The sequence below is a fragment of the Tachyglossus aculeatus genome, chromosome 1, assembly GCF_015852505.1.
Source record: "Tachyglossus aculeatus isolate mTacAcu1 chromosome 1, mTacAcu1.pri, whole genome shotgun sequence".
Lineage (NCBI taxonomy): Eukaryota > Metazoa > Chordata > Mammalia > Monotremata > Tachyglossidae > Tachyglossus > Tachyglossus aculeatus.
In genome coordinates, this window is record NC_052066.1 from 31,095,437 (window position 1) to 31,113,805 (window position 18,369).

General features: G+C 44.3%; 1 protein-coding gene across 2 annotated transcripts in view; it reads left to right on the top strand.

Annotated features, from left to right (window-relative positions):
- LRRC34 (leucine rich repeat containing 34) overlaps nt 1–18,369 on the top strand; it is a 49,938-nt gene that overhangs the window by 12,977 nt on the left and 18,592 nt on the right. For both annotated transcript variants that reach the window (XM_038743808.1, XM_038743817.1), the window contains exons 6-7: nt 1,567–1,695; nt 4,220–4,315. In XM_038743808.1, coding sequence (XP_038599736.1) covers nt 1,567–1,695; nt 4,220–4,315 — 225 coding nt within the window. The remainder of the gene's footprint in view (nt 1–1,566; nt 1,696–4,219; nt 4,316–18,369) is intronic.

The window sequence follows — 18,369 nt, forward strand, 5'->3', positions numbered from 1 at the left end:
GACAAAAGAATTAAGATAGAGGAAAAAGGAGAAATGGCTATGTAGGCAAGTGATTTAATCAATCAACCACATTTATTGAGCACTTACTGTGTGCAGAGCACTGTACTAAGCACTCAGGAGAGTATAATACAACAGACACATTCCCTGCCCACAACCAACTTACAGTGCAAAGACAGCTTATAGTTAGAGGGTATAAAATGGGCCATACGCACAAGAAATGCTTATAGCAGTGACTGCACAAGTGCTATGTAGATGCTTAGAACAGCACTTGGCACGTTTTGTTTTGTTGTCTGCCTCCTCCTTCTAGACTGTGAGCCTGTTGTTGGGTAGGGACCGTCCCTATATGTTGCCGACTTGTACTTCCCAAGAGCTTAGTACAGTGCTCTGCACACAGTAAGTGCTCAATAAATACGATTGAATGAATGAACGTACAAGTTCTGTTGGATGGGCGGGGGTGTCTGATATATGGAGAAGAGACATTAATTAGGGAAGGTCTGTGCAGGAGATGCCATTTCAGGGGGGCTTTGAAGATAAGAAGAGCAGTGGCCTGGTGAATTTGAAGAGGTGGGCACTATCAAGATCAAGCAAGGGTGGGAGGTGAGAGAGATGGCAAGTGAACCAATTCTGTATTTTTATCTTTGCGATGCACCCTCACCAATTACTGCTTGGTCAATACTGTACATGTGAATTTACATACCCTACTACATAATCACTTAAACCCTATACAAAGCCATTTCCCCTTCCCCTTATAATAATAATATAATAATAATGATGGCATTTGTTAAGCGCTTACTATGTGCAAAGCACTGTTCTAAGTGTGGGGGAGATACAAGGTGGTCAGGTTGTCCCGCGTGGGGCTCACAGTCATCATCCCCATTTTACAGATGAGGTAACTGAGGCTCCGAGAAGTTAAATGACTTGCCCAAGATCACACAGCAGACATGTGGTGGAGCCAGGATTCAAACCCATGACCTCTGACTCCAAAGCCCATGCTCTTTCCACTGAGCCACGCTGCTTCTCTTATCCGTAAATTATTTATGCTCTTGTCTCTCCTGCTAGATGGTAAACCCCAGGGGGCAGGGATCAGGTATACTAATGACAGTACTCTCCCAAGCACTTAGTACAGTGCTCTGTTCCCAGTAGGCATTCAATAAATATGATTGATTGATTCATTCATTCATTCAATGGTATTTATTGAGCGCTTACTGTGTGCAGAGCACTGTACTAAGCTCTTGGCAAGTACAAGTTGGCAACATATAGAGAGGGTCCCTACCCAACAGCGGGCTCACAGTCTAGAAGGGGGAGACAGACAACAAAACAAAACATACTAACAAAATAAAATAAATGGAATAAATATATACAAGAAAAAAAAGTAAATAGAGTAATAAATATGTACAAACATATATACATATATACAGGTGCTGTGGGGAGGGGAAGGAGGTAAGGCGGGGGGGATGGGGAGGAGGGGGAGAGGTAAGAGGTAGGATAGAATTACAGTCCAGATTGTTTTGAGAGGACTGTTACGTTAATCTTTGAGAATCTGAGCACCAAAATTTTCCTACTTAGGGGAACCAAACTCTCAAACACCTAAGAATGACTGGAAACAAGATTGACAATAAGGGTGGAATGCATTTTGCGGAAATGCTGCAAATTAACTCGTCACTGGAGAAACTAGATTTGGGAGACTGTGATCTGGTGAGTACGGATTTCTGGAAAGACTATATCAATAGTGATGTTATGTAACATTAGGAAAGTTAGGTATGCGTCAGGAAATAGGGTGCGAGGGGAAGGAAGGAAGAGGTCTGGGGGTCCTGGGATACCAGTCTTCCTAGGGAGCGCACTGGTTACCACGCAGCATGCCCTGGCCCAAAATGGAGTTGTTGTGTGGGAACCTGGAAACATTCAAACACATCCAAATCTGCCAGATTTAGGGGGCAGCTGGCTCTGCCTCATCCACACAGTGGCTTTCCAACTCCTTACTATCTCCATTTATTACCTCTCAACTCCCACCAAACTCTAACTTTTGTGTATGTTTTCATGGTATTTGTTAAGCACTTACTATGTGCCAGGCATTGTACTAAGAGCTGAGGTAGATACACGATTATCAGTTTGGACACAGTCCATGTCCCGCCTGGGGCTCCCAGCTTTAATCCCCATTTTACAGAGGATGGAACTGAGGCATAGAGATATCAGGGTTATAAATAAATAATAATAATGGCATTTATGAAGCACTTGCTATGTGCAAAGCACTGTTCTAAGCGCTGGAGAGGTTACAAGGTGATCAGGTTGTCCCACGTGGGGCTCACAGTCTTAATCCCCATTTTACAGATGAGAGAACTGAGGCGCAGAGAAGTTAAGTGACTTGCCCAAAGTCACACAGCTGACAACTGGCGGAGCTGGGATTTGAACCCACGACCTCTGACTCCAAAGCCTGCGCTCTTTCCACTGAGCCACGCAAGGGACTTACTGTCTCACACAACAAACGGCGGAGCTGGAATTAGAATCCGGGTCCTCTGAGTCCCAGGCCCGTGCTCTTTCCGCTAGGCCATGTTGCTTCCCGAATCCAGAAGTATGAGTGAGAGGATTGTACAGACCCTGGAAAGGAAGTGTGGAAGGTGAGGGATGCCGCTGTCTGGAACCTTAGGCCTTCCCTGTCTATGGAACAAGACAGAAACAAGATTGTCAAGGATGGGAAGCCACTGAGCTGCTAATATTGTAGTGTTGATAACTTTTTTCTAATCTTCCTCATCTCTGAAGTTTGAAAACTGCCCTGTAGAAGGGTAGCATGCTGGGGGACTTGGGCTCTAGCCCCAGCTCTGACACTGATTTATGTGCACCTTTCCTTATGCTAGTCTTAAAATCCCTTTGTTCCTCAATTCTCTTATTAATTTTAATAAATTTTAAATAGACAAACTGTGTCTGTTAATCTAACCCAGTGATGATCACAAGTATGTACTTAATGAATGCCATTCTTCTTCTTATTCAATAGCAAGCATCATCCTCACACTCCCAGATCAGATATGGAGAAGCAGCGTAGCTCAGTATTCATTCATTCATTCATTCAATCGTATTTATTGAGCGCTTACTGTGTGCAGAGCACCGTCCTAAGCGCTTGGGAAGTACAAGTTGGCAACATATAGAGATGGTCCCTACCCAACAGCGGGCTCGAGCACGTGCTTTGGAGTCAGAGGTCAGGGGTTCAAATGCCGGCTCCACCAATTGTCAGCTGTGTGACTTTAGGCAAGTCACTTCACTTCTCTGGGCCTCAGTTACCTCATCTGTAAAATGGGGATTAAGACTGTGAGCCCCCCGTGGGACAACCTGATCACCTTGTAACCTCCCCAGCGCTTAGAACAGTGCTTTGCACATAGTAAGCACTTAACAAGTGTTATTATTATTATTATTATTATTATATGTGTGTATTGCCAAATTGTACTTTCCAAGCGCTTAGTACAGTGCTTTGCACACAGTAAGCGCTCAATAAATACGACAATGGATGGATATAACATACTGTAGGTAGATAAATTATTATAAATTACTTCTTTATTCATATTGATGTCTGTCTTCCCCTCTAGACTGTATGCTTGCTGTTGGGTAGGGACCGTCTCTATATGTTCCCAACTTGTACTTCCCAAGCGCTTAGTACAGTGCTCTGCGACAGTAAGCGCTCAATAAATACGATTGAATGAATGAATGAATGAATATGCTCATTATGGGCAGGGAACGTGTGCTGATTCTGTTGCATTGTACTCTCCCAAGTGCTTAGAACAGTGCTCTGCACATAGTAAGAGCTCAATAAATTTCATTGATTGAAATAAAAATATATATGTGTGTGTATAAGTGTGTATATATATATATATATATATATACACACACACACACACACACAAACACATATAAACACACATACATATATATACATAGACATAGATATATAGACTGTCTATATATAGCCAGTTGCAACAGAAAGTTTGTAGCTAGTAAAATAATGCAGTAATATATTATTTAGTGTTTGAGCAACATTAGTCCTTTGGAAACATTGATAAGATAATGACAAATGTGTTTGTTCTAATGCTAGCATGCTTTATATGTTTAATTTTTGAATTAGCATTTTTCATCCTTTCAAAATATGTCTTCTGCCAAAGGATTCTCATACATATGTTTTCAGGAGCTTGGTTATATATTGTATATATTTCTTAAATAATTTTCTCATTTTCAGGGTACACAAAGCTTGATTGCATTAGCAACGGTACTAATTCAAAACCGAGCAATCAAGGGGATAAACTTAAATCGCCCTATCCTCTACAGCCAAGAGGTACGTACTGTAAATTAATCAACAGTGAGTTCTATGTACAACTTGTCATTAGTAGAAATTTTCCCACTGTTGCACGTATTCTAAAATTTTATTTTAAAGGAAGCATCCTTTTGTTTTAAAGGAAATCCTGAATACAAATACAATCCCTTAGAATGTGAGCCCCATGTGGGGCAGGAACTCTGCCTGGTCTGATTGTTTTGCATCGACCCCAACACTTAGTACAATGCTTGGCACGCAGTAAGGGCACAATGCACTTAAATACCCAAACAAAGACTATTATTATTACCATAAGTGATAAGTAACGTAATAATCACTACTACCAATAATGAGATTTACAGGCATTGTTATGCCTGCTCTCAAGAAATTTACGTCATGGTGATCCCAACTTACATGCTCCACTATTCCTTCAACAATCTCGTACCGCTAACCTACGGCCATTGGCCACCTCCGCAATCCACTTTCTTATCTCCTGTGTATGAGTTGCAGAGCTCTGCTGATGAAAATCCAGCTACCAGGCCAACCTCATTCACCTGACTTTCATCCTTGCTTGCTTTAACTCTGCCCTATCCTCAGCTGGCTACATACTTTATTGAGAAAATTGAAACCACCAGGTGTTGATCTCCTTAAAACCTCCCCTGCTCCTTCCCAGTCCCTCCCTTCTTCTGCCCCCTTTTCAACTCTCCCATCTTTCCCAGCCGTATCTCGAGACCTCCCGCCTCCTCTCGAAATCCATCCCCTCCACCTGTGCCTCTAACCCCATCCCATCACACCTTAGAAAATTGCATGCCCCCTCCTTTTTTTTGCTCTCAGACTGCTGTCTTCAACTGTTCACTTTCCCCTGGCTTCTTCCCCTCCGCTTTCAAACATGCCCATGTCTCCCCTATCTTAAAAAAAAAACCCTTCCTTGACCCCACTGATCCCTCTAGTTATCAACCTCCTACCATTTCTCTCCAAAATCTTTGAGTTCTTTACACCTGCTGACTCCACTTCCCCTTCTCCAATTTTCTCTTTGACCCTTTCCAATCTGGCTTCCGCTCCCTTCACTCCACAGAAACCATCCTCTCATAGGTCCCCAATGAACTCCTTCTTGCCAAATCCAACAGCCACTACTCCATCCTAATCCTCCTCGACGTCTCAGCTGCCTTCGACACTGTGGACCACCCCCTTCTCCTGGAAACGTTATCCAACCTTGGCTTCACCGACTCTGTCCTCTCCTGGTTCTCCTCCTATCTCTCTGGCTACTCATTCTCAGTCTCCTTCATGGGTTTCTCCTCTGCCTCCCACCCCCTAAATGTGGGGGTCTCTCAAAGTTCAGTTTGGTCACTTTCTATTCTCTATCTACAAACATTCCCTTGGAGAACTCATTCGCTCCCATGGCATCAACTACTATTTATACATGGATGATTCCCAAATCTGCATCTCCAACTCTGATTCTCTCTCTCTCTGCAGTCTCGCATTTCCTCCTGCCTTCGGGACTTCTCTACTTGGATGTCCAGCTGACACCTCAAACCTAACAAGTCTAAAACAGAACTCCTTATCTTCCCACCCAAATGCTGTCCCCCCCACTTGACTTCCCCATAACTGTAGACAGCACCACCATCCTCCCTATCTCACAAACCCATAATCTGGGCTTTCCCCCTCTAGACTGTAAACTAATAAGCAGGATACATGTCTGCTAATTCTGTTGTATTGTACTCTCCAAGCACTTAGTACAGAGCTCTGCACATAATAAGGGCTCAATAAATACCATCAATTGATTGATCTTGGCATTATGCTCAATTCAGCTCTCTCATTCAATCCACATATCCAATATGTCACCGAATCCCGTTGGTTCACCCTTCCCAACGTGGCTTAAATCTGCCCTTTCCTCTCCATCCAGTCTGCTACCACATTAATCCAAACACTTATCCTATCCCGCCTTGATTACTGCATCAGTCTCCAAGCTGACCTCCCTGCCTCCTGTCTTTTCCCATTACAGTTCACACTTCACTCTGCTGCCCGGATCATGTTCCTAAAAACAGTTCAGCTCATGTTTTCCCACTCCTCAAGAACCTCCAGTGGCCGTCTCCACCTCTGCATCAGACGGCAACTCCTTACCATTAGCTTTAAAGCACTCAGTCACCTCGCCGCTTCCTACCCTACCTCCCTGATTTCCTACTATAATCCAGTCCGCAACCCCTCGCCCATGTCCTGCCTCTGGCCCGGAACTTCCTCCCCGTTCATATCCGACAATCACTTCTTCCAAATTCAAACCTTATTAAAAGCACATCTCCTCCAAGAGTGCTTCCCTAAGCGCTCATTTCCTCTTCTCCCACTCCCTTCTGTATCATCTTTGCACTGACTTGCACCTTTTATTCAACCTTTGCTCATCCCCACAGCACTAATGTACATATGATGACACCCAAATCTACGTCTCTGCCCCTGCTCTTTCTCCCTCCCTTCAGGCTCGTGTCTCCTCCTGTCTTCAAGACATCTCCATTTGGATGTCTGCCCACCATCTAAAACTCAATATGTCCAAGACTGAACTCCTTATCTTCCCTCCCAAATCCTACCCTCTCCCTTTCCCATCACTGTTGACGGCACTACCATCCTTCCCATCTCACAAGCCCACAACCTTGTTGTCATCCCCAACTCTGCTCTCTCGTTCACCCCTCACATCCAATCCATCACCAAAACCTGCCAGTCTCACTTCCGCAACATCGCCAAGATCTGCCCTTTCCTCTCCATCCAAACCACTACCCTGCTGGTTCAATCTCTCATCCTATCCCGACTGGATTACTGCATCAGCCTCCTCTCTGATCTCCCATCTTCCTGTGTCTCCCCACTTCAATCTATACTTCACGCTGCTGCCCGGATCATCTTTGTGCAGAAAAGCTCTGGGCATGTTACTCCCCTCCTCAAAAATCTCCAGTGGCTACCAATCAATCTGCGCATCAGGCAAAAACTCCTCCCCCTGGGCTTCAAGGCTGTCCATCCCCTCGCCCCCTCCTACCTCACCTCCATTCTTTCCTTCTCCAGCCCAGCCCACACCCTCCGCTCCTCTGCCGCTCACCTCCTCACTGTGCCTCGTTCTCGCCTGTCCCGCCGTCGACCCCCAGCCCACGTCCTCCCCCTGTCCCGGAATGCCCTCCCTCCCAACATCCGCCAAGCTAGCTCTCTTCCTCCCTTCAAAGCCCTACTGAGAGCTCACCTCCTCCAGGAGGCCTTCCCAGACTGAGTCCCCTCCTTCCTCTCCCCCTCCCCACCCCCCCGCCCTACCTCCTTCCCCTCCCCTCAACACCTGTATATATGTTTGTACAGATTTATTACTCTATTTTACTTGTACATATTTACTATTCTATTTATTTTATTTTGTTAATATGTTCTGTTTTGTTGTCTGTCTCCCCTTTCTAGACTATGAGCCCTCTGTTGGGTAGGGACCGTCTCTATATGTTGCCAACTTGTACTTCCCAAGCACTTAGTACAGTTCTCTGCACACAGTAAGTGCTCAATAAATATGGTTGAATGAATGAATATCCATCATTTATTTATATAAATGTCTGTCTACCCCTCTGGGCTGTAAGCTCTTTGTAGGCAGGGAATGTGTCCACCAACTCTGCTATACTGTACTATCCCAAACACTTTGTACGGTGCTGTGCGCACAGTAAACATTCAATACAATTGATTGACTTAAGTCAGGAGGCACAGATTGTACAAACAGGATAAATAGATGAAATAAACAGTGAACATTTTATAACCAAGGGAATTCGTTTTGTTGTTTTAAGTAGTCCCATAAAATTAAAGTCTGAGGAATAGTTAAGAAAATGAAAAACAAACATCTTTCAACAGGACGCACCCCTGAGAGTCGCTTAGAGGACTCTTTTGTGTCCTCTCATCCTTTTGGGAAGCCCCGTCCAACCCAAAAGGCTTAGGACTGGGGACAATCCTTGAATCCCTGAAGCGCCCTTCCCCCAAATGGAGGGCAAGGAGGCAGGTCTGGGATACACTCAGAGTATGCTATCAATCAAACAATCAATGGTATTTATTGAGTGCTTATTCTACGCTAAGCACTGTACAGAGAACTTGGGAGAGTACAAGTAAGAATAGGTATAGATGATTCCTGCGTACAGGATCTTACAGACTACAGGGGAAGACAGACAGTCAACAAATTCCAGATAGCTAGGAAAATAAGTTTTGTGGGTCTGCAGGAGGGGTGAATAAGGGCTTAGTACAGTGCTCTGCACACAGTAAGCGCTCAATAAATATGATTGAATGAATCGAAGTGCTTATGGGGAACAGATGCTACTTTGTACTGGCTAGTCCCATATGTCAGAAGTCCCCCACCTAAACAGAGTCTCAGGCCATGAATCAGAAGTGGGTCTGGGCTCAATGCTATAGCTGTGAGGCTATCTGTATTCATGCATTCAATCGTATTTATTGAGCACTTACTGTGTGCAGAGCACTGTCCTAAGCACTTGGGAAGTACAAGTCGGCAACATCTAGAGATGGTCCCTACCCAACAATGGGCTCACAGTCTAGAAGGGGGTGACAGACAACAAAACATGTAGACAGGTGTCAAAATCATCAGAATAAATAGAATTATAGCTATATGCACATCATTAACAAAATCAATAGAATATAAATATGTACAAGTAAAATAAATGAAGTAATAAATCTGTACAAATATATACAAGTGCTGTGGGGAGGGGAAGGAGGTAGGGCAGAGGTTGGGAATGGGGAGGAGGAGGGGGAAAAGGGGGCTCAGTCTGGGAAGGAGGTGAGCTCTCAGTAGGGCTTTGAAGGGAGGAAGAGAGCTAGTTTGGTGGATGTGTGGAGGGAGGGCATTCCAGGCCAGGGTTAGGACGAGGGCCGGGGGTCGACGGCGGGACAGGCGAGAACGAGGCCCAGTGAGGAGGTTAGCGGTGGCAGAGGAGCGGAGGGTGCGGGCTGGGCTGGAGAAGGAGGGAAGGGAGGTGAGGTAGGAGGGGGCGAGGGGACGGACAGCCCTGAAGCCCAGGGTGAGGATTCTTTGCTTGATCTGTATACGAGGTACGGCTTTAGTGACCCAGGAAAAAATGTGTGTGTGTGTGTGTGTGTGTGCGCGTGTGTGTGTATGTGTGTGTATGAGTGAAACCACTCCGCATATAATAATAATAATAATGACATTTATTAAGCACTTACTATGTGCAAAGCACTGTTCTAAGCGCTGGGGAGATTTCAAGGTGATCAGGTTGTCCCACGGGGGGCTTCCAGATGAGGTAACTGAGGCCCAGAGAAGTGAAGCGACTTGCCCAAAGTCACACAGCTGACAATTGGCGGAGTTGGGATTTGAACTCACGACCTCTGACTCCAAAGCCCGGGCTCTTTCCACTGAGCCACGCTGCTCCAGCACCCCCAAAAAATCTGACTTGGATCAGCTACTGGTTTAACCTAGGCTCACCCCGGCCTGAAACAAGGGATTGCAGAGTGTCAGGGGGGTATCTAGTAACGATAATAATAATAATAATAATAATTGTGGTATTTGTTTAGCGCTTATTGGGTGCCAGGGACTATACTAAGTGCTGAGGTTGGACACAAGCAATCAGGTTGGACGTAGTCAGGTTCTGCTTTTGACATGGCCCCCAAAGGCCAGAGCTGACCCGTACCCAACTCCAAGCACTAGAGAGTAGCTCTCAAACTCGGCATACTCTAGTGGCTAGAACACGGCCCTGGGAATCAGAAGAACCTGAGATCCAATCCCACCTCCGCCACTTGTCTCCTGGGTGACCTTGGGCAAGTCACTTCACTTCTCTGTGCCTCAGTTCCCTCATCTGTAAAATGGGGATTAAGACTGTGAGTCCCATGTGGGACAGGGACTGTGTCCAACCTTGCATCTATGCCAGTGCTTAGAACAGTGCCTGGAACATAGTAAATGCTTAACAAATACCACAGTTATAATTATTATTATAATCACCTATGCATTCAAATGACATCCTACTGGGCATGGAATAAAATATAAAAAGGCTTCCTTCCCTGTAGGAGATTACCTACAGGGGAAAAAGAAATCACTGGTACAATTTCTTCCCCTTCTAGACTGTGAGCCCATTGTTGGTAGGGACCGTCTCTATATGTTGCCGACTTGTACTTCCCAAGCGCTTAGTACAGTGCTCTGCATTCATTCAATCGTATTTATTAAGCGCTTACTGTGTGCAGAGCACTGTACTGAGCACTTGGGAAGTACAAGTCAGCAACATATAGAGACGGTCCCTACCCAACAGTGGGCTTACAGTCTAGAAGACTGTGCACACAGTAAGCACTCAATAAATACGATTGATTGAATGAATGAATGAATTTCATAGAACACCTAGTCATGGGTTGGAGGAAATCTTAAAAGGAAACCTTAAGCCTCTTTGAGCTGCATAATTAAGTTGTGTGCATGGCCAAAGTCAGTATTTCCAATTTATCAGTATAAAGCAGTTCTGCAGAAAGGCCAAGAACTGGAAAAAGAGTTTGTAATATACATATATATATATATATATATATATATATATATATATATATATATATATACTATACTAAGCTGTGTAAAATTTATTGAGAAAATCAATACCAAATTATTTTGATATATATATATATTCAAAATAATTTGGTATTAATTTTCTCAATAAATTTTACACTGCTTATTGCTCCCAAAATATTTCATTTCTTTGCCATAAAAAAGTTAACTAAGAACTCAGGAATAAGTCTTAGGATTATTTCATGTCTGTTAGCATGTTATTCCCTGCAACAATTCAGAATTGGATAGGTGCCAGAATTATCATCTGAAGATATTTCAGAAATGTCACAAACAGAATATTTTACATTTCAGCTTGGAACATGTTTTACGGCTTAGATTAAAGAGTTTTGAAAATGATATTTCTACTAAAAAACTAACGCTAACATATGTGAGACTGTGAAAATGGGGCTATCATTTGCATTCCTCTACATTCAAACTGAGTGAAATATACAAAAGTTAATAGGGGGGGAGGGGCGTTGGTTTCTATTCTCCAGAATATTTTAAATCAATCAATCAATCAATCAATCATATTTATTGAGTGCTTACTGTGTCCACAGCACTGTACTAAGCGCTTGGGAAGTACAAGTTGGCAACACATAGAGACGGTCCCTACCCAACAACGGCTCACAGTCTAGAAGGGGGAGACGGACAACAAAACAAAACGTGGGCAGGTGTTAAGTCATCAGAACAAAGAGCATTAAAGCTAAATGTACATCATTAACAAAATAAATAGAATAGTAAATATGTACAAGTAAAATAGTTACACTTATCAACAAAATAATATGCACAGAATCTCAAAACAGTAATAATAATGGCATTTATTAAGTGCTTACTATGTGCAAAGCACTGTTCTAAGCTCAAAAGGATTTCAAATGAAGTTATTTCATTTAAAAAAAATTGCTCCAAGGTCATAGTATGTAATTTTTAAAAATGTGATCAGTCTTCTTTCTGCCTCTGAAGCAGCCAGGAATAATAAAAAAGAGTGTAGAGGATGAGATGGCATGACTTCATTTTCCACACATTCTACGTAAATATATTCTTGGCACATCAGAAGTAGGGATTTGGAGTAATTGTGCTCAATTAGGAAGTAGCTGGAAACCTGCAGAAATAGAAATACATTAAAACATACAGCTTGTCATCCTTTCTGTTAGAAACTCAATACCTCTCTTGAATTTTTTTCTAAAGCACCCATCTGTATTCCTGAAGTGTGAACTGGAATGGTTCATGGCCTAACACAAGAAATTATTTTTGGTAGGAAAAGGGCATATCATCAAATTGCTGGAATATCATTTTTATGATGATTATACAGTCTAACAAAATCTTCAGATTCTTATTTTGGCAAGAGGGATCAGCTCATTATTCTCAGAGAACGTGGATGTTTTGAGCCAATGCCAAAGGACTTAACTACAAAATGCTCTTTCAGATTTTATCAGAACTCCTTATCTTCTCACCCAAACCCTGTCCTCCCCTGACTTTCCCATCACTGCAGACACCACCACCATCCTTCGTCTCAGAAGCCCGTAACCTTGGTGTTATCCTCGACTCATCTTTCATTCATTCAATCCATAGAGTCTCTCTCTCACCAAATCCTGCTGGTTCAACCTTCGAATCACTAAAATCCATGCTTTTTTTCCTCTCCATCCAGACCGCTTCCATGCTAATCCAAAGTCAATCCTCTCCATCCAGACAGCTACCACGCTAATCCAAAATCAATCAATTATTGAGCGCTATGTGTAGAGCCTGGTACTAAGCGTTTGGAAGAGTACAATATAAGACAATTAGGTGACACGTTCCCTGCACGTAACAAGCTTACAGTCTAGTGGGAGAGCCAGGTGGACCGATGGTGTTTCTTGAGCGCTGTACTAAGTGCGAGGGAGAGTCCAATTTAATAAGGTCGGTAGACACATTCCTTGGTGTTATCCTCACTTCATCCCTCCCATTAAACCCACGTATTCAGTGTCACCCAACCCTGTCGGTTCCACCTTCACAGCATTGTTAAAATCGGCCCTGACCAACCACATTAATTGGTCGTGGGTTCTAATCCCGGCTCTGCCACGTCTGCTGTGTGACCTTGGGCAAGTCACTTCCCTTCTCTGAGCCTCAGTTCCCTCCTCTGTAAAATGGGGATTAGGACTGTGAGCCCCACGTGGGACAACCTGATCACCTTGTATCCTCCCTCGGCGCTTAGAACCGTGCTTTGCACATAGAGAGCGCTTAACAAATGCCATCATTATTATTATTATTATTATTTTGATCCAAGCACGTATCCTATCCCACCTTGATTACTGCATCAACCTCCTTGCTGACCTCCCTGCCTCCTGTCTCTCCCCACTCCCGTCCATACTTCACTCTGCTGCCGGATCATTTTCTACAGAAACGTTCAGGCCCCACTCAAGAATCTCCAGTGGCTGCCCGACCACCTCCATATCAAACAAAAACTCCTCACCTTTGGTTTTAAATCCCTCAAATCACCTTGCCCCCTGCTACCTCACCTTGCTACTCTCCTGCTACGATCCAGCCCACACACTTTGTTCCTCTAATGCTAAACTTCTCACTTTACCTGGATTTTGCCTAATTTGCCACTACCCTCTTGCCCACATCCTGCCTCTGGCCTGTAATGCCCTTCCTCTTCATTTGCGACAATGACTCGCCCCACTTGTCCTATTGAAGGCCCATCTCCTCCAGGAGGTCATCCCTGATTAAGCCCTCATTTCCTCTTCTCCCACTCCCTTATGTGGCACCTTTGCACTTGGATTTTCACCCTTTATTCATTCAATCGTATTTATTGAGTGCTTACTGTGTGTAGAATACTGTACCAAGCATTTGGAAAGTACAGTTCAGCAACAAATAGAGACAATCCCTACCCAAAAACAGGCTCACAGTCTAGAAGGGGGAAGACAGACATCAAAACAAGTGAACAGGCATCAATAGCATCAATATAAAATTATAAATGCATACATATTAGTAAAATAAATAGAATAATACATATGTACATATCTACATAAGTGCTGTAAGGAGGGGAGGGGGGCAGAACAGAGGGAACTAGTCGGGGAGATGGGGAGGGGAGGAGGAGCAGAGGAAAAGGGGGGGATCCGTCTAGGAAGGCCTCCTGGAGGAGGTGAGCTTTCAGTAGGGTTTTGAAAGGGGGAAGTGTGCCAGCTTGGCAGATGTGAGGAGGGAGGGAGTTCCAGGCCAGAGGTAGGATGTGGATGTCGACGGCGGGACAGGCCTAGTGAGAAGGTTATTCAGCCCCACAGCACTTTTGCATATATCTGTACTTACTTGATCGATATAAATATCTGTCTCCCCCCTCTAGAGTGTAAGCTCATTGGAGGCCAGGAACATGCCTACCAACTCTGTTATACTCTCCCAATCAATCAATCAATCAATCGTATTTACTGAGCGCTTACTATGTGCAGAGCACTGTACTAAGCGCTTGGGAAGTACAGATTGGCAACACATAGAGACAGTCCCTACCCAACAGTGGGCTCACAGTCTCCCAAGAGGTTAGTCTAATGCTTTGTACACAGTAAGCACTCAAATGCAGTTGATTGATTTTCTACTCATTTTAGAAACAGTTCCATGTTTCAGTCAATAAAAGTTTTGCCATCAATCCCATTCACTCTTGACAAAAACTCACTATTGGCTTTAAAGCTGTCCATCACCTTGCCCCCTCCTACCTCCCCTCCCTTCTCTCTTTCTCTATCCCAGCCCGTACCTTCCGCTCCTCTGCAGTCGCTCACCTCCTCACTGGGCCTCGTTCTCGCCCGTCCCACCGTCGACCCCCGGCCCACGTCCTCCCCCTGGCCTGGAAATGTCCTCCCTCCACACATCCGCTAATCTCCCCCACTTCAAAGCCCTACTGAAGGCACATCCCCTCCAAGAGGCCTTCCCAAACTAAGCCCCATTTTTCCTCAGCTCCCCGACCTTCCGTGTCACCCTGACTCGCTCCCTTTTCTCCTCCCCCCCTCTCCCCGCCCCACAGCACTTAGGTTTATCATCATCATCATCATCAATCGTATTTATTGAGCGCTTACTATGTGCAGAGCACTGTACTAAGCGCTTGGGACGTACAAATTGGCAACATATAGAGACAGTCCCTACCCAACAGGGGGCTCACAGTCTAAAAGGGGGAGACAGAGAACAAAACCAAACATATCTAATTCTATTTATTTATATTGATGCTCATTTACTTGTATTGATATGTCTTTCCCCAGTAGACTGTGAGTCCACCATGGGTAGGGAATGTCTCTCTTTATTGCTGTATTGTACTTTGCCAGCGCTTCGTATAGTTTTCTGCATACAGTATGTGCTCAATAAATACGACTGGAAAAAAAAAATGTTGCGCTGACCTGAAAAAGCTTCACCTAGTGAAAAGAGCCGGGCGCCTGGGAGTCAGAGGGCCTGGATTCTAATTCTGAATCCCTCTCTTGTCTGCTCTGTGACCTTGGACAAGTCACTGAACTTCTCTGTGCCTTAGTTACCTCACGTTTATGACTTTGAGCCCTAATCGGAACAGGTACTGTATCCAACCGGATTATTTTGTGATGTACCCCGGCTCTCGGTAATAATAACGTTGATGGCATTTATTAAGCGCTATGTGCAAAGCACTGTTCTAAGCGCTGGGGAGGTTACAAGGTGATCAGGTTGTCCCACGGGGGGCTCACAGTCTTAATCCCCATTTTACAGATGAGGTAACTGAGGCCCAGAGAAGTGAAGTGACTTGCCCAAAGTCACACAGCTCCAGCACTTGGAACAGTGCTTTGCATATAGTAAGCGCTTAACAAACACCATCATTATTATTATTATTATAAGTGGTGGAGCCAGAATTAGAACCCATGACCTCTGACTCCAAAGCCTGTACTCTTTCCACTGAGCCACGCTGCTTCTCGGGACAGCGCCAAGCACCTAGCAAGCACTTAACAAGTACCATGAAGAAAAAAAAAAAACAAAAAACAAATAGCAAGCATAAGTATAAACAATTCCCGTTGCTGTTGAAACCTCCATATCACGTAAGTCCTGGAATAGCCTTGCTGTGGGCAGGGAATGTGACTATTTATTGTTGTAATGTACTTTAAGCGCTTAGTACAGTGCTCTGCACATAGTAAGCGCTCAATAAATACGATTGATGATTGATTTCTCAAGGCCTTAATACAGTGCTCTGCACAGTAAGCGCTCAGTAAATACGAATGAATGAATCAGGCTAGCTCAGACTCCTTTTTGAAGCAATGCCCTGGTGGGTAGGGAATGTGTTTACCAACTCTGTTATATTGTACTCTCCCAAGCGCTTAGTACAGTGTTCTGCACAAAGTGCTCAATAAATACGATTGAATGAATGAATGTTCTGCATGCAGTAAGCACTCAGAAAACACAATCAATTAGTATTATTAACAATAATAACTATGGTATTTGTTAAGTGTTTACTATGTGCCGGGCACTGTTCTAAGCACTGGGGTAGATACAGGGTAATCAGGTTGTTCCACATGGGGCTCACAATGTTAATTTCCATTTTACAGATGAGGTAACTGAGGCACAGAGAATAATAATAATAATAATAATGTTGGTATTTGTTCATCATCATCAATCGTATTTATTGAGCGCTTACTGTGTGCAGAGCACTGTACTAAGCGCTTGGGAAGTACAAGTTGGCAACATATAGAGACAGTCCCTACCCAACAGTGGGCTCACAGTCTAAACGGGGGGAGACAGAGAACAAAACCAAACAGACTAACAAAATAAAATAAATAGAATAGATATGTACAAGTAAAATAAATAGAGTAACAAATATGTACAAACATATATACATATATACAGGTGCTGTGGGGAAGGGAAGGAGGTAGGATGGGGGGGTGGAGAGGGGGACGAGGGGGAGAGGAAGGAAGGGGCTCAGTCTGGGAAGCACTTACTATGTGCCAAGCACTGTTCTAAGCTCTGGGGGGATACAAAGTAATCAAGGTTGTCCCACGTGGGGCTCACAGTCTTAATCCCCATTTTACAGATGAAGGAACTAGGCACAGAGAAGTTAAGTGGTTTGCCCAGGGTCACACAGCAGACACATGGCAGAGTCAGGATTAGAACCCATGACTCTGACTCCCAAGCCCGGGCTCTTTCCACTAAGTCACATGGTTTCTGTGAATGAGCTAAGCATCGGGCAGACCCTCCCAATCTCAGCACATGGCCTAGAAGGGCTGGGCCTATTAGCTGAATCCCCTTAAAGATTCCCATGCTTTTCAAGGGGGTAAAAATGGAAATAAATGGGGTGATGGCATTAATTATAATAATAATTATTATTATTATTATGGTGTTTGTTAAGCACTTACTAGGTTCCAGGTACTGGAACAAGCACAGGTACAAGCAAATCAGGTTGGACACAGTCCATGTCCCCCATGGGGCTCAAAGTCTCAATCCTCATTTTACAGATGAGGCAACTGAGCCACAGAGAAGTTAAATGACTTGCCCAAGGTCACACAGCAGAACGGCGGTAGAGCCGGGATTAGAAGCCATGACCTTCTCACGTGACATGACGAAGGCCTCCCCGTGCCCAGAGTTTCCTGGGAATGAGAGCCAGAGGAGGAACTTCTTGGGACTCTGTGGAAACGGCTGGCTGTTCCTTGCTCTCTGGCAACCGGCTTGGCTTTCCTTTCCTTTCCTTGGCTTTCCTGGTGCTGAGGATCTGCCAGGCTGTGCTTGTGAGTTTTATTTCCCCCAGCACTGTCCATCTATACGAGATGCCTGCCGCAAAACACTAGAGAATAGAACACCTGGGTGATAGTTGAGTTAAAATATTAGAGAAAAGAACACCTGTGTAATGGTCAAGTGCGGTCATTTGGATCTAGTTTAAAAGTCCGCTCTTTACGTGTACGATTATTGTGGGGGCTCAGCTCGGTGGGTTTGGGAGACATTTGGAGTCACTGTCCGATTCTCTGAGAAGCATGAGAAGCGTTCTGAGAAGCAGCGTGGCTCAGTGGAAAGAGCTTTGGAGTCAGAGGTCATGGGTTCAAATCCCTCAACCGTTAATTCATCATCAGTCGTATTTATTGAGCGCTTACTGTGTGCAGAGCACTGGACTAAGCGCTTGGGAAGTACAAATTGGCAACATGTAGAGACAGTCCCTACCCAACAGTGGGCTCACAGTCTGAAAGGGGGAGACAAAACCAAACATACTACAAAATAGAATAGATATGTACAAGTAAAATAAATACAGTAATAAATATGTACAAACATATATACAGGTGCTGTGGGGAAGGGAAGGAGGTAAGGTGGGGGGGATGGAGAGGGGGACAAGAGGGAGAGGAAGGAAGGGGCTCAGTTAATTGCCAGCTGTGTGACTTTGGGCAAATCACTTCACTTCTCTTGGCTTCAGTTACCTCATCTGTTAAATGGGGATGAAGATTATGTGCCCCGTGTGGGACAACCTGATCACCTTCTATCCCCCCAGCGCCTAGAACAGTGCTTTGCACATAGTAAGCGCTTAACAAATGCCATTATTATTATTATTGTCACTTCACTTCTCTGTGCCTGTTACCTCATCTGTAAAATG